This window comes from Maylandia zebra, linkage group LG13 (genome assembly GCF_041146795.1).
Source record: "Maylandia zebra isolate NMK-2024a linkage group LG13, Mzebra_GT3a, whole genome shotgun sequence".
In the NCBI taxonomy this organism is placed as follows: domain Eukaryota; kingdom Metazoa; phylum Chordata; class Actinopteri; order Cichliformes; family Cichlidae; genus Maylandia; species Maylandia zebra.
Window position 1 is genome coordinate 11,875,184 of NC_135179.1, and position 16,580 is coordinate 11,891,763.

Genomic DNA, 16,580 nt, shown 5'->3' on the forward strand with positions numbered 1-16,580 from the left:
TACTGTGAGAAAGTAACTCGCCGACAGTTATTGTGGTGGAAATGTGGTTTAACCGGCTCTTTAAAGTAGTAACACAAAGATGAGAAACCACACACAGCACATCCATCACAAATGTGTGTGTCTCTTACCTCTCCTCCATTCACATACTCCATGACGAAACAGAGGCGGTCTTTAGTCTGGAATGAGTATTTTAGAGACTGAAACAAAAACCACACACACAAACAATTTATATAAAAGAAATCATTCACCGAGGCACTGAAAGCATCAGCCTTGCATTAATTAAAATAAAATAATCTCAGGATATATATGTAATATAACATTTCAGGCCTAACTGGTTGTACAGGAGAGGTAATATGGAATGCTCCTTCTTCATTTGGCTTAAAAAACACAAACAATCTGCCTGTTTTCGTATGCACTCCCTGTACAGTGAACAGTGAAGTGGGTGAGTGAACGATTTCATACACAGCAGGAAGTCTTGCCGTTCTAGCTAGAACAGCAGGAGGAGCACAACGTGATCGGCCTAAGCTTTAAACTGTTTATGCCTCTATTTGTTTATTCAAAGCAAGTAGGTGTCTGTGTGTCTGTGTGTTCACTTTCTCTTTTGAGGGAGAAATCTGCTAAACAAAAGAACAGTTGGTTGAAGTCTCTTTGTGGCTGCAGGTGTGACGGGGCTAAACTCAGATGTGAAGTGTAATTGCTCTTTCGATAGTGTGTGTGTGTGTGTGTGTGTCTGTGTGTGAACATGCATATATGTGTGCAGCAGCTAATGTGTGAATGTGTACATCAAAGCTAACAGATGCAGCTGTTAAAGTACAACAATGTGGCTTCTAAATCATAACTGGCCTCAGAAGACTCAGGTATGTGGAGGATCAATAAGCTGTGTGTGTACAGATGTCAGGACACGGTCCATATGTAAAGATCTATAAATTTAAACCAGTTGTGTTTAGTGTGTACGAGGTACTTACAGTTAGAAAGGGGTGCCTGGTGTTTTTTAGTACTCTGCTCTCTGTGAGTGTGTGAGCCACTTCATCCTGTTCAGACAACATGCAATGAAAACCATTATCAGTCCACTTAAACCACTAAGAAAGAGGACAGCTGAACAGTGCTGCAGCAGTACAATAAAAACAACCAATACTGACATCTGACATTACCCAGAATCAAAAGTACAGTAAAAGATAAAATATTCAAATTAATGGACGCAACTGAAAATACATACTTGATGTATTTTCCAGACTCACCTTGGCTATAATGACTTCTTTTTTAAGGATTTTCATGGCGTAGTATTTCCCGCTGGCCTTTTCCCGGACAAGAATCACTTTACCAAAGGTTCCCTTTCCCAGCAGCTTCAGGTAGTCGAAGTCGCTCATTGTCTATTAGAGGAAAAAAAGAGAGGGCCAATATCATGAGTTCCTCAGTTGAATAATTGATGCAGTATCTACTGGCATTTAGAAACATTAAAATCCCATTGGAAGTGTAGGGCTGTGAATATTTTGAAATAAGTATATTTTTCTCCTTTAAGCAATACAATGAGGATTCTCTGTGAAGCCTTTTTTCATGTAACAGAAAAGTGGCAATCTTCCTCAATGTAAATGATATCTAAATTCAGGCAGCCAAAAACAACATTTATTGACTGCTACTGGGCTAAATGCCATGAAATTCATGAGTGATGTTAATGGCACCCGTGAGATGACTCCCAGTCATCTTCATGACCATGCCGAGTGCGACTGTCAGGTCAAAACAAGCCCTTTAGTCTACGATAGACACTGAAAACAGATTTTTATTGAACCATAACATTATTACATAAAACCTTTACAGAGTGGGGTGTAATAAACAGCAGAGCCAGAGGAGGCAGCTAGTGGTAGATTGTTAAATTTATTTTTTTATGTACGTAGTAGGAAATGTGCCCAAGTATCACCTGTGCCTTCACAGAAGATATTTAGCAGGACTGATTTTACTCGCTGGAGTATTATAACATGAAAAAAATTATGAGCTGACATAAAACAGCATAACGGCTGGAATATTTTTTGTACCTTGGGTATAAAATACATGCACGTGCAAGTGTAGTTTTTACCTTTCTTTTGTGGTGTGTAGTGGAGATGTCCATCTCCTCCTCCACCATGTTGTCGATGTTGGAGGTGGGGCTGCACTGGATCCTTTCCTCCTCTTGTCTCTGCAGCTTGTCAGCCACCATCTGAATTGCCTCTGTCCACTCATCTCTGGAGTCAAAGCATGTAAAAAGGTAAAGTTAGCATTTGCAGCCTTACTAAGACCTTTCTTAATATACTGACTGTCCAAAAAGGTCCAGTTTACTATGCTTAAGCACACACCTGTAACTAGCACATGTATAAAAACATTAAATTGGTGTAATGCATTATACTGGTCCTAATATTAAAAAGAAATTTGAGTGCACTTATTTAACCAGGTTTTTAAAGGCATCAAAGTGTTTTCAATTAACATAAACACCTATTTGTTCAACAGAGTGGAAACACGGTCAACTAGAGAATCAACCAAATGAGCAATGATCATAGAGCAGAACTAATGCCTACCAGTCTGTGTGTGTGCATGTGCGAGAGGCGAGAGGGTGAATGAGTGTGTGCAAATACACACCAGTGCATTAGAGGGAACAATGCTTTGTTTTTTGCTAACATTGTTCCTCCCCATTGACTTTCCATTAGCAGTGATGTTCAACATCTGTTCAGAGAAGGTGTGTGTGTGTGTGCGTGTGTGTGTGTGTGTGTGTGTGTGATTATAATCTGTAGCAGCATGGATGGCCATGCATCAAGATGTTAAGGTGCATTAACTGTATTTAACAATGATGAATATAATGGTTAGGACAGAGGGTCTAGCTTTCCTCTGCCCTGAGAAGAGAAGAGAAGAGAAGAGAAGAGAAGAGAAGAGAAGAGAAGAGAAGAGAAGAGAAGAGAAGAGAAGAGAAGAGAAGAGAAGAGAAGAGAAGAGAAGAGAAGAGAAGAGAAGATTCTGTGATTTTAGCAGTATCCAAAAAATTGTAAATTAGTTTAAGTTCACACAACTTGAAAGTTTTCCTCAAGAATGAAATGGTTCAAAATGACTTGTACTTTGAAGTTTTTTTTATGCCACTGATCTTCACTCAAACAGTGTTAATCCTGTGCCACATGCAGGGGTTACATGTTAGCAGAAAACACCAGAGAGCTTGAACTGAGGTGAAGTAAAAATGATACTCAAATATTCTGAAATCCCCTGGACTCGGGAGAAGCAAATCTGGATTTACGAGAATGCACTTTGAAAACACACTTACCCAGAGTAAGCCGTGAGGAGATCATAATAATGAAACCTGCTTGACTCATAAACATTCACCTCTGTCTGCTTTGTTTTGTTTTGAGTTAGACGCCCATATGTTTCCTTGAGGGATCTGGAGGAATATTCATCTGAACCTAAACAGAGCAGTGTGTTTTTAAGATCTGAATCTCTTTCTTCTGCAAAGACTTCTTAGCATACCCTACACACTCCAAAACAAGGGCAAACTCAAGTTACACTCTATCAACAACAGTGGAGCACTCAATTTGTGGCATCCATATTGTGCGAATGTGTGTGTGCTACGTGAAAAGCAACGGGAACTCTCTCAAGGTCAGACAGCAGATAAATGCTCTCTCATTTTGAGTATTTTTTTTTGTGTAATGAGGGTTTTTTTTTTGCTAATGAGAGATAATGGGCCTGCCTACAGTCGGGCACCACGCCAACACGTGCCACCCTCTCTGGGTTGGTGCTGTGGTAGCTGGAGCTCTGCCAGCACGGGTACAGTACAACAGATACAGTAACACACAACAGCACAGACTCCCACACGCAGACTTTTTTCCAACCCACTTCAATAACGCAAAAAATCTTGCGCACACTTCTACAACAAAGCACAGGCACATCTGGAGCTCACAGTCATCTACTTCCTCTTCCTCCATCAATATAAAGTTATTAGTTTAATGTTATCTCTCAAATGCTTATTTGATTATCTAGAGACTAAACTACTATAAAAGCAACATATAACACCAAGTTAGACAGACAGCTGCAGCCCACACACATAGACCCCCAAAAAAATGAATAAATAAAAAGAACACACACACACACACACACACACACACACACACACACACACACACACACAAACTCAAAGGATGCACAGAAGCATCTGTGGTCTTCTGGGCAAAGCTGTTCATTTTCTGGAGATAAACACCTCAGCTCCTCAGAAAGGAACTGAGCAGCTGGAGAATTTATGCCAACGCAACTTGAAAGGTCTCCTTTCCACTCTGTCTCTCTCACCCTCTCCTTTCTCTCTCACACCACCAAAAGCAATACAGTACAGACCTCTTCATACATCCTGTATCCCTGCCATTGATAATTCGTTTACCCATGTACTTTCCATTTATTTTACTTCAACATGATTTGTACTCATTTGGCTATTTTTGCTTCCCTTAATGGAAAAAAAAATGCTTCGTCAAGCAGTCGTGGATGTCAATTTGACTGGTGGTAGCCACAGGTTATTGAGAAAGAGGCACGATACTCAAGAAAAATTCAAGCACCGACTTGTGGCATGAAAAACACCGCAACAACAGCTGACCCTGAAAGCAACAAACTGTCTCTTCTGGGAAGAGAGTGTAAATCAATTCCAAATGGAATGTAATACAAAGAATACATTACTGTGCAAAAATCAGCCTGTCATTTCTTTATATTTTGCATGCAATGATCCAAACTCTCTTGCAATTTTAAATTTCTTTTTAAGTGCTCTTGAGCAATAGTTCTCTGGGTTTCTGAAGGGCTTTCAAAGTGGTTTTTTGGCTGGTTTTCATTCATTTTTAGTCCAGTATCTCCACCTGATCATTTTCAGTTTAATGTTTTTTGTTTGTTGAAACACTAACCTATGCATCCTACAAGGATAAAAAGGCAACTAACTCAAGAGATGAACCACTGTCGTGTCTACATATAACAGTCAGCTTATCAAGGAAGCAATTTTAAATAACTTTTTTTACAAGTGTATAATTTATTCTCATTTCTTTAGTTGAATCTAAGGAAAAGACAAACATAACACAGTTTGGTAAGCAAAAAATAATATTTTTGCACTAATGAGGTGATTGAAGAAGCTATTAGCCAAAAACTTGGAATATCTCAGCATGGTGCGCAGTATCATTAAAAATATAAGGAAACTGGAGGAGTGGAGAACACAAGTGGCAGTAGCATGCCCAAAAACATATCTATAGTGGATGAACAGGGTCTTAAAGTCATGCGTTCCAGCAAAGACCTGACACAGAACCTGAGCGATGCACCAGGACATTCATGATATGTGATCCATCTACTGTTAACTGAAGTGTCATCAAAAATGGTCTCAGTGCAAGCGTAGCTATCAAGAAGAAATTCTTAAGGAAGGGAAATGAACTGGATTGAAAATCTGTGGCATTCACATTTTTGATTCAAGTTGTTGTCAATATGTACAGAAGACAGATGTATAACAGTGAGAGTCATCAATAAAACATGGTGGAGGCTCTGTCATGGTTTGGGGTTTTCAGCCAGTGCTGGAGATTTTCTCAAAACTGGTGGAATTAACAGAGAATAGACATTTTTTGGTATTCTGACTAATAAGTCTTAACTAGATTACAAAATGTCCATTCAGCATGCTGCACTCATTTCTCAGAGAGATATAGATACTCACTGATCAAACCCTGATTGTTGAACACTTTAGGAATTGTTGCCTAAAGGAAAACTGACCTCTCATCTGGGGAGTCCACATGGAACGTCCTCTCGATGACCGTGGTCCACTGGAGGCAGCGTATGATGAAGGTGTTTGACTTCGGCCTCTCTGTCTTCATCAGCTGACATTCTAAAAATAAAGAAAGAAAGAAAGAAAGAAAGAAAAGAAAAGAAAAGAAAAGAAAGAAAATGGGCACCCAGAGGAAAGTGATTTCTTCACTGTACGATGACTGCAATCACTTTGCACTCCAGAAAAACAAATAAGCAGAAACAAACTCAGATGAGGTCAGAGCACTTCTAACTCTACCAGAAATAAATTAAGATGTAGTGACTTCAGGTCAAAGTTACTTATGACTTATGACAAGTTAAAAATATGCACGTATAGCATGTCGGCCATTGGATTTGCCAGGGTATTTTTTTTCTACACTTGTGCCTAGGCAGTTGTTATTAGCAACATCTGTATTTTTCCCTTAAAGCCCTCTGCTGTTAAAAAGGCCTAGTCCTTGCCACAGTGACACTAGAATTCATTTAGCTAGAAAAAGAAGCCATGTAACAAATTACCTTTAACATTATCATTAAGAAAACATGCACTTTGTATTTTAATTTGTTGATTTTAAAAAAACGGCAACTTCAGCAACCAATGACTGTGCCAAGGGATATTATGTGGTGCACCACATACGCATCTGGTGACTATCAGAACAGACGCATTTCTATGAAAATAGGCAATACAGCAGTCCATTACTGCGCAAAGCATACTACAGTACACAAAAGCAGAAACGTATACACACATAGCCAGATGGGGCTGTGAGCTTGCTGTGGGAAAGAATGCATCTTCATTGCCCCTTTGCAGTCTCTCTGGTTTTTGGAGACAAGAACTGATGTAAAAGAGCCTAATGAGTCACCTTTTGTCCTCTCGTCTCCCCCACTTGCTCTACATATGTGACCCTCCATCTCTCTCTCTCCTGTTTTCTCCTCCCCTCTGTCCTCTTTTTGTCTCCTGTCATTCTCCGCTCACCTTCTCTCCCTCGCTCATCTCTCCCTTCCCCTCCTTATAATGCTATCTGTTTAACTGTGGCACAGCACAGCATGTCATGGCTCTGCCTAAATATAGACAGGAAGGTTAATGACAAGACCACAGTGCTTCGATGTAAACACACACAAAACTACACACACAAAGAAGCTACAACCTGACTTGTGAATACAGCCTGCAGTGTTGCCTGAAAACAATGTTATGCTATGGTTGATGCCAAAAAACACTCACACCCACACACAGACAAACACACACATACACACACGTAAAAGTAAAGTTTGAATGAAATTGGGTTGTTTGCCACAGCAGGCAATTGTGAAAACTGTGTAGCAGTGTTAGTGTGTGTGTGCGCGCGCGCGCGAAAGGCTTGTATGTATGAGTCCCTCTGCAGGGAACAGGCCTGTACCATCTCTGTTCCATCTGACCACTTCTGTTGTTCACGCACGCAAACACACACGCACAACCACGCAAAAACAAACAAACACATACACGCACACAGTCACACACACACACACCACCTGGCCTCCCAGCTTTGGGCAACAGATGTGGCAATGCCAGTGCTGTGCCAAGCAGCCAGGGCCGGATGTATGGCCTGGCTTGTCCTCCTCACAAACTCTTTCCTCTCCCCTTTTTCCTCCTTCTCCAGTCCTGTCTTCGTCTCCTCCTCCCTGTCTGTTCGGTGCTGATGATCCTCCTCTCTCCCAGTCCCTCCGTCCTTCTCTTCCTCCACCCTAATCATCCTTCCATCTCTGCCCTTCCCTGTTCTTCCTCTCTCCTCTGCCACCTCTGATCAGCTACCATCGCTCATTCCCCGTACTTGTCCTCCCTTCTGGACTCCTATCTTTCTTTCTCCACCTCCATTGTTCGATGTACCATTTTTTATCATTTTCTCTGAGGTATCAGCTTGTATTCTATCATACATCATATTTTCTGTTTTGGCTCTCGTCTCACACATATTCTCTGCCTCTCTGCAGATATTTCACATGCCCTGCAGGTGCCATTTGATTTAAAAGAATAAACATATTCGCCTCATTTATGTTATTTTGAAATCTGAGATATTGTGCAGCAATACAGTGTTAATTGGAAATAGATGCTAATAATTTTGGTGGCATCTGCATCAGGCCTTGTGCCAAGAGGGCAAACACCATCATAGTAACAATCAGATTATGTATAAACATGAACTAGAGTAAACAACTAGATAATACATACTCATTTATTCATTAACAGACAGCTGCTGTGTGTTACACTATATTTTTTATAAAACAACAAAATGATCTGGTTCATTTTGCAAAATTAAACAAGGTTATCTGCTCCTTTATCTCATTTCAGCTTGAATGGTAGTCCTTGTGGTACCCCCCCCAAAAAAATCAGGTTTACTGCCTCCACATGTGCCCTCAGGCAGTTCAAGATCCCTGCCTAGTTGCACAACTTACTTCTCGAGGACTTTTATTACACGCATTCTTTAATACTGACAGAGATATAACTGTCTTCTCAACCCGCCTCCCTCACTTGTAGACTGATGTTCACTTGGACAGATGGTAATGATTTTGTTTTCTTCCATTTCAGTCTTTCATTTTATCTGCTATAAGGCACTTTCAAACTTTACTATGAGCTGACTGATATCTTTAATCAATGTTACATGAAAAAGTATTTTACTGCATTTCCACTAAGCCCAGCTAAGTCCACTTTTATTCTCATTTCCCAGACTTAATGTCTTTAATCTATGTGTAGTATAAAGTAACCTTAACTTGAGAAAATGTGATATTTTTAAAAACAGAAAGGTGCCTCTTTAGTTAATAGAAACTCAGTTCTGTCCTATAAGCAGTTGGAGGCAATACTGATGGTTATTAAAAGTTCATCAAGTGCTGAGTTGTCCTAAAGCAAGACTGTGACTCAGTACCACCTGCAGAGATTCTTCATTGAACTGAAATGTTCCCTTCACAGATAAATTACAGGAGGTGTTACCATATCATTACTTAATTATGAGCCTCCAGAGAAGTATGCAGGGTACTTTGGTAATGTACGTAGAGGAAAGATGCAGGTTCCTGGCTACTAGTCTTCCCATATACCCTGCTTACAGTTTAACATTTCAATATCTTTAAGGTGCTGACATGATCGGTCAACTGAATGTTGAGTCAAACAAAAAGATGTAATCTGCAGCTGCATCCCTCTGACAGAAATCTGTGGATCATCATTTTCTCACTTGCCTTTAATGTTCCTGTCTGTATACAGTGTAAAAATTCATGTACACAAAATTTTAGAGCGCAGTGTCAAGAGTCTATAATGGCATATGTTGTAGGTAACATACTTGCTACTGAGAAGTTATTTAAGGGGTAGGGCAGGTCGGCATCCTGAGGTTTCTCTTTGTAGCCGATGAAAGAGCCGTCTGTCTTCAGCAGGAAGTACCGCGGTCGCCAGTTCTTTATGTATTCACCTGAAAAGAAAGATGAACACAAAAAGAAAGAAAATGTAGGAGTTAAATATCTTCAATAAATACTTGGTGCACACACAGGTAAATTCAGATCAGATTCAGAGGAAAGAGTGATGCTGATGGAATAGTTCATTCAGGGGTTGTGATGATTACTATAATCATCATGATATATGGACAGTCGCATTAACTGCAACAATAATAATGCTAAGGATTTTAAATACAGATTTTATTCCCTGGACAGTTAGGAGCCTGTCTGCTCAACTCTCATCTGTCCAAAAGATGTCACACACACACACACACACACACACACACACACACACACACTCTGCAGTGTTGCACAAACACACACTTACACACAGCATCTCTATGGCTCCCACAGCGCTTGCCAGATTCAGATCGGATTATCATGTAAAAAATGACAAAAACATGTTTACCAGCGCAGAACTCAAACTATCCATGCCAGAAACATCATCTGGCTGATACATGGGCAGGTGTTGAGGTGACGACCCCTCTACCAAATACTCACACACGGACACACAACGCACACAAATCTACAAAAACCACTGGTCACTAGAAGACAAGAAAGAAGAGACAGATCAGATGAGACAAGATTACATCAGATAAGATTGCGTATCGAGAATAACCCTTCCTAGACTGCAGAGACAAATATAAACATCTGCTGAGCAGCTGGTGGCAGAGTTTTACCCAACTGGCTGGCACAGACTGACGCAAAGGTGGCACCACAGCTTTATCAGATGACCCGCTGCAGGATTACATGAGTGTCAAGCACTTCCACACCACAGAGGCGGATAACACTTACTGGAAAACAGCATGGATACACACATGGATTAAAGTGCACACGTGTGCAGATTCACACAAAGTTGGACGAGTAGAATGAGTGCACATACATGGTGAGATGGAAGCTGTGTAAACGTCTCAGTTTGTCCTTTTAAGCAGCTGAAACCTCAGCCCCTTTAAATAAACTAGCCAATGTTTGACACGTGCATACTTCGCACACTTTTAACACACCTTTTCCACATAATATGTGCAGAAATGCTCACAGCTGACATACAAAGCTCAGTAACAGTTTTGATCACCTTGTTTCAGCTAATTCGCTGGGAGAAGAGAACACGGAGAGCTTATATATGTGTGTGTGTTCTATTTGCGACATCCATTTAAAGCGGAAATGACAGCAGGCCGTGCTCGTTAACACATCGCAGAAAAACACCTGCTCCACTGAAGGAACCATGCGACTGCGGGCCCTGCCGGTACCTCTGGGCGCTGATGGTGGTAGAGGTGCATGTGTGTATTTGTGTGTGTGCGTGTGTGTGGCGCAGAGGGGAGTGATTGCAACTGATCTGAACCACCACACACAGACAGACAGACACATAAAATGTTTGTGGGTGCCAGTGCGTCATCAGGGCTACCAAATCACACCTCTCCTCTCCTCTTCTCTCCTAGTCTCTATTTTTCTCTTTTTCACAAATCCACCCACTCTCTCCTCCTTTCCTATTTCCTTCTCCTGTTCTTTCAGAAACAAAGCATATTCTTTGGATCACTTGCTACTGATAAACAGAGTGCTGCAAGAGGGGCTGAATGGGAGGGGTGGAGAGAGGCATAAGGAAGATGAAAGAAAAAATATTAAAGAAAGCATTCCAAAAAATATGGGGGGAGAGGGGGGTAGATTATAAACAAGCAAAAAAAAACCCAGAATCTCTCATTATTCTGACCAAACAATAATAGATAATCGGGCATAAAAAAAGATAATAAATATTTAATGAGGTTCACAGTTAATCAATTCAGCATTTTGTTATACTGTGGGTTTTGGTTCCCTGAAGCAGGAATGAATGTTTCTTTCATTGCTACTTTGTGAATAAATGTAAGTGGAAAATCACTAGACTTTCTAAACAACGTGTGCTTTATAAAGTCCAGAAAAAATTATCTAAGGCAATAAAAGCCCTGTGATAAATACTGAAGGTTATAATGTTCAGTGCTTGTGGAGACCGTGTCTGGAAAACATTATGATGAGATATTCTCTTCTGTAGCTAAGATAAGCTCCTTTAGATTTGCATCAGAGAAAGTGTATTAATGCTCTATTTATTGAAAGTTTAATTGCGAGGTTAGATATCTTTATGATATTTTATGATTTAATCATTAGATATTAATCAGTAGACAGAAGTTAATGATTAATGATTGAAAAAAACTTAAAGTGAAACTAAGTAACTTAAAAGTGGATTAAGAAAGAGATGGATGGACTTTGAAAAGATGAAGATGAAGTAAAAATTAAACTAAATACAGATGTTCAGTGTTTTTAGAGATTGAAGATGTCATGATCCATCTTTATGGAAGCCAGAACGAGCCCACCCAAAGGTCCAATCCAATTGGATAGCTTTGCACAGTGTAAAAACTGAAGGAGGGTTTAGGATATCTATTTTTCAATGAAATGCACAGGAGCACCAATGCCAGAATTACTATACAGAAGAGAAAATGTCAGGAAAATTGTGTTTTTCATATAATGTATGTACAATATTTTGCAGGTGTCCTATTGGCCCGGCCATCCTGATAGTACTGCAGGCAGTGTAAAATCATCTGTGGTCCACAGCATAAAATGTTTGCAATAAAAACTAAACTCTACAGTACTACTGAAAATATTTAGTCCCTCTGTGCACATTTAGTATGTAATGTTGTTTTATTGCTGAAGCTAACCTAATGCAACCTTGTAGTAATGTTACTAAACTACTCAGCAAGCCTCCCAAGATTTCTGTATCAATAAAATATAATGCTCATATTTTAGATAAACCATTGTGTCAGTGATCTAAAAATACATTTTATTGGAGAGGTTTACGATTAAGTAAACAGGGTAATCATTTTTGGTTTTCATACCATGACATCTTAATATGGGTATCAAGAATCAAAATGACATTCCTACACATCACACAAACTGAGTTTGGCAGTGCACATGTAAATTATTATTGTGCAACTGTGTTCAGCTCTTATAGATATGCATCAGACATTAAAAATGAATGAATATAAGATCTATGGTGGAAAGTTGACAGAAATTAGCAGTTTTGGAGGTTTATCCGTTCCAGCTGTGAGCTCAGAAAGGAATGAAAATGGAAACTGATCATCTGGAAAAAAGAAACTCTGCTTAACTTCAAACTGGATTGAAAAAGAGATGGATTGACTGTCAAAAAGGATGAAGATAAAGAGAAAGTTAAACTGATAAAACTATTATAAACTGGCAGCGACGGCTGGCCTGCCGGTCCAAGTCCAGTCATTTCTATGAGTCAGTTTCTAGATGAGGTGTCCAACCAATGGAAGCCTGTGGTTGGCCACTTCATCCCTCAGCTGTCCAGTACAACTGAAAACATTTAAGCGATCCTTCTGGCCAGGCCTAGACAGCGTGTACGTGAGTGTGTGAGTCTGTGAGTGTGTTTTTCTGTGTGTACATGTCCACTGGGGGGCGGGGGAGGGGGCAGCCAGGGGTGGCACAGACGGAGAGAGAGGAGATGGACAGTTGTCCGCACACGCCGTTCCAAACAAACACAAGCACACGCGCATGCACATACACGCACACACAGACTAAAACAATTCTGCTCTGACCGATCCAATTCTCTGTATGATCCAATGCTGTTCTGTCAAGCTATCCCGTCTTGGCCCTGCCTGTAATGAGTCCAGCGAGCTCTCCCACTCTGGACAGCTTGTCTGGGGAGCCACATGTCTCTAGCTTGGACTGCTGGAGAAAACAGAACAGCCGGTCTCCTTCCCACACCATCTCTCTCGGACTCCTCACTTCAGTTTCATTTAGTTTTCTGCACAACTTTACTTTTCCCTTAAGGCCAATTAGTAAATACTACAGTACACAGTGCTTAAAACAACAGGAGTCTCTTGTTTCTTGTTAGAACGACAGGGTATCAGTAAAACAGGAGAACGTGGGAGATCTGAAGGATCGAAGGAACAGAAGATGTTTAGGAGAATAGGATACACCATTCTGAAGTGTATTCAAATTGCTTCAAAAAGACGACAAAATATAGACTTCAGCAGGAGATGTAAAGTGCTCTTTTCCATATAATTAGAAATGAGAGGTTGCATATTCATACATTCCTCTCTATTCCGTTTTCTATAACTATTAGGAAAATATTAAATAAAAGTGTAACGCTGACTCACAAAGGTCAACATGACATAAAAATCAAGCTAGACTTTTTTAAAGTAATTTTTCCGACTTATAGGAGAAATAAATCTCGTTGGCACCTCCTCCAATTGCAGCTTGTGGATTTAGCAGAAAGAAGCAGAGATGAATCAGCTGTGACTGTGTCCGTTCCAAGCTTTCTGATTGGACAATTACAACAATGCGCTCGCTAACTGTCACTCAATTAGCGGACTGATTAACTATTCATTTCGGGGCGGAGGAAAAAAGAGGAGAGAATCAGTGAGGGAAATGCAGAGAGAATAAATGGGGAGACAGGTACAAATGACGAGGCTGAAATTCAGCCAGCAAAACAGGAATGAGACACACAAACTTGCACAAACTTCTTTAGTTTCTCCCCATCTCTTTGTTTCGCACTGACTCCTTAAGGACATCGGTATACCTCTGCTCTCCTGATTTAACCACATTTTAGCTGAGAACACGACAGACGAAAATCAGGAAAAGCTTTGATGACAATTAAATAAATAAGTCCATAACTATGTGAGCTCACCAGCCATTTGTTAATCAACCCAAACAGGGATTTAATTTAATGCTTTGGCCGAGGCTAGAGCTGATATGCAGATGGTGCAGAGACGGGGCTGTGTGACTGGCACTCTGGGAGCTGGAGAGGTGGTGGGTGGTGGTGTATAGAGGTAGGGAGAGGCGGGGATGAGGGTGGAGGGAAATTTCTGCCACGTTCCAGCACATACACAGCAGCTCACCAGCAGAAAGAAAAACGTCTGGCCACATAACACCACACACTCACTTCCATATAACAGGGTTTTCTTGCAATCAGATTTACTGCTGTTTTGTATTTCTTTAAATTCGTTTTTTCATGTATTTTATGCCTTGAATGTTTGCTTTCAATCCTAGTTAGTTTGTTAGTTTCCAGAGCAGATTTAGTTGAGCTTTTATTAGTCTTTTTATTTATTATTGTGACATTCCAGTTACTCAACATCTGCACCAGGACAATCTGCTGACAAAATGTGACCATAACAGCAAAGGCTAAAAATTAAAACTAAAGAATTTTCTCTGCATTTTTATTTTATTTTAGTTTTATCTATTATTTCTTTTAGTAAATCTTTTTTTTCCACATTTTTAAAAAAAAAAAATTTGATTTAGTGTTCAGTTCAGTTCATTTTTATTTCAAACATTTCAAACATTTGCCTTCACAATCATTACAAAATATCATTCCATTATTTGTTTGAAAAGGAGTAGGCTGAAGTATTTACTTATTTGTCCCTACCCCCTCAAGTTTTACCTCTCATTCATTTAATATTTTTTTTTGTCTTAAAATAAACAAACAACATATGAAACATATGAAGTAAAACAAAACATAACATACATAAATCAAAAACAAGATTTAGTGTTTAATAACATTGGTTGTAACAAAAAAAACAAAAGCAAATATGGTAACTGCTTTCCAACTGTCTTGGCTATTTTTGGTCATTTTATTAATCAGACTTCATTTACTAAACATGGATGTGAAAGGACGTGCATTAAAGCAAAAAATTATCATGTTTAAAAAGCATTGAAAAACCAAAATATTATGCAGTTGAGCTATAGTAGGTGGGCAGGAATTACTGTTTTTTAGGGGTTTAACGAACCATTGTGAAACAAAAGCAGAACACAGTCAAACTGGTAGGTGGGCTTTTAGCTGACCTCTTTATTGACAAAAGTCAATATACATCACAAGACATTGTGTGAAGGAGTTTTAATTTGCAAATCTAAAGCAGGTACAAAAGGCATTAACAGATTGTGTGGAGGACGAAGAGGTACACCTAACTGGTTTCTGATGTTAGGAAAGGTAACAGTGTAGTGACTGCACAGAGAGCACGGAGAATACGGCGAACTGGGAGAACTGTGCTGAAAGATGCTTCAATATGACTATATCTTTCTGAGAGTTTGTCCAGTATATGCAGCTGCACAAGACATTTACTGTCAGTCTCACTGGTTCAAAAGAGTGCAAAATTTTAGCATTATCTGGAGAGTCTACTCCATCAGCCATGTGAGCATTTATTAGGAAATATCTCTATGCGTGACCTCAACCCCAGCAATTCTAACTCCAGTCTGCTCAGACTTCTTAAGGCGAGTCCAGACTCTTCAAAGCCAATCTGCTTAGTGTGCATTAGTCTCATTACCACATTACCAGCGTGTGCATGACTGCTTTAAATACAGTGAGAGCATAAAACTTATGCTACGTGCTCCCTGTAAAACTGAGATGGCATTTTTCCTGCTTGTGCTGTGTTTAAGCATTTAGTGCTAGAGTAATTGTAGAAGCTTATAGCGCTGTCTGTGGGGCGTTACTACACGGAGCCACAACAGTGTAATGATGAAGAGGATGTCATGGTGAAGAGTGAGGGGAAAACACTGAGCAAGATACTGAGTGAGAGTGAGACAAGGCTCAGTGTGTGTGTGGTTGAAGCTATGACAGTGACAGAAAGCTGGGACAGGGCAGGGCAGCCACAGGGTGACCAGATTGAGTGTAAACCCATGAGAGTATGTCCATCCCTTGGGGGCCAAGGAGATTTTACCCAGCCAGCTGCACACAGCCAGAGCCTCCTGGTAAGCTGTGCTGGGTGCACTTAGACACACACTCACACATGCATGCAGCATGCCCTGGTGCCCCTCTGCTGGTACAGAAGGAGGTACACTCATGGACTCATGCACACACACATACACACTGGCAGCATACACATTCAATTGCAATACAAGGAATACAACATCTCTTTTGGGGAAACATTACTACAGAATTGAACCTTTTTTTTTTTTCCTCGATTTATTTCTTCTGCTTAAAAAAATACAATTCTTCTCTTTTTATGATATCCTCTCCTGCAGTACCACTACAGTCCAGTAGATGGTGGTGGCTCCCTGAAGCATGGTGGCCACTGCTGCTGTGCTGGAAAGTGACTGACAAACATGGTTCAGCCAAGATGCCGCTCATTCTAATCCCCCTAAGAGCACAGTTGTGAATGTGTGTGCTAGTGTGTGTGTGTGTGTGTGTGTGTGTGAACAGTATATATATAAGATGGCAGTTCTGTGTTTGTATGTCAATTGATGTCAGTTTGACCATTTCTCCAGTTCAGTCAGCTTCAATATGATATACATTTTAACGTCATAAGAAAAAAAGTGTCATATCATGATATCATTGCTATAGCAACAACATTTACATTCCCTAATGCACGAAACAATGAGACCAGTCCAGACATGTCCGACAGCCA

At 40.2% G+C, this 16,580-nt stretch overlaps 1 protein-coding gene across 5 annotated transcripts in view; it reads right to left on the reverse strand.

The window, feature by feature from the left end:
* Window positions 1-16,580, reverse strand: part of akt3a (v-akt murine thymoma viral oncogene homolog 3a) — a 61,774-nt gene that overhangs the window by 21,215 nt on the left and 23,979 nt on the right. For all 5 annotated transcript variants that reach the window (XR_013101351.1, XR_013101353.1, XR_013101352.1 and 2 more), the window contains exons 3-8: window positions 9,051-9,176; window positions 5,731-5,842; window positions 2,072-2,216; window positions 1,239-1,370; window positions 966-1,031; window positions 129-197 (exon numbers count right to left, since the gene is read on the reverse strand). Coding sequence is in view for 2 of the 5 variants with exons in the window: in XM_004551422.3 (XP_004551479.1) it covers window positions 129-197; window positions 966-1,031; window positions 1,239-1,370; window positions 2,072-2,216; window positions 5,731-5,842; window positions 9,051-9,176 (650 nt within the window). In the remaining 3 variants the exon portion in view is untranslated. The remainder of the gene's footprint in view (window positions 1-128; window positions 198-965; window positions 1,032-1,238; window positions 1,371-2,071; window positions 2,217-5,730; window positions 5,843-9,050; window positions 9,177-16,580) is intronic.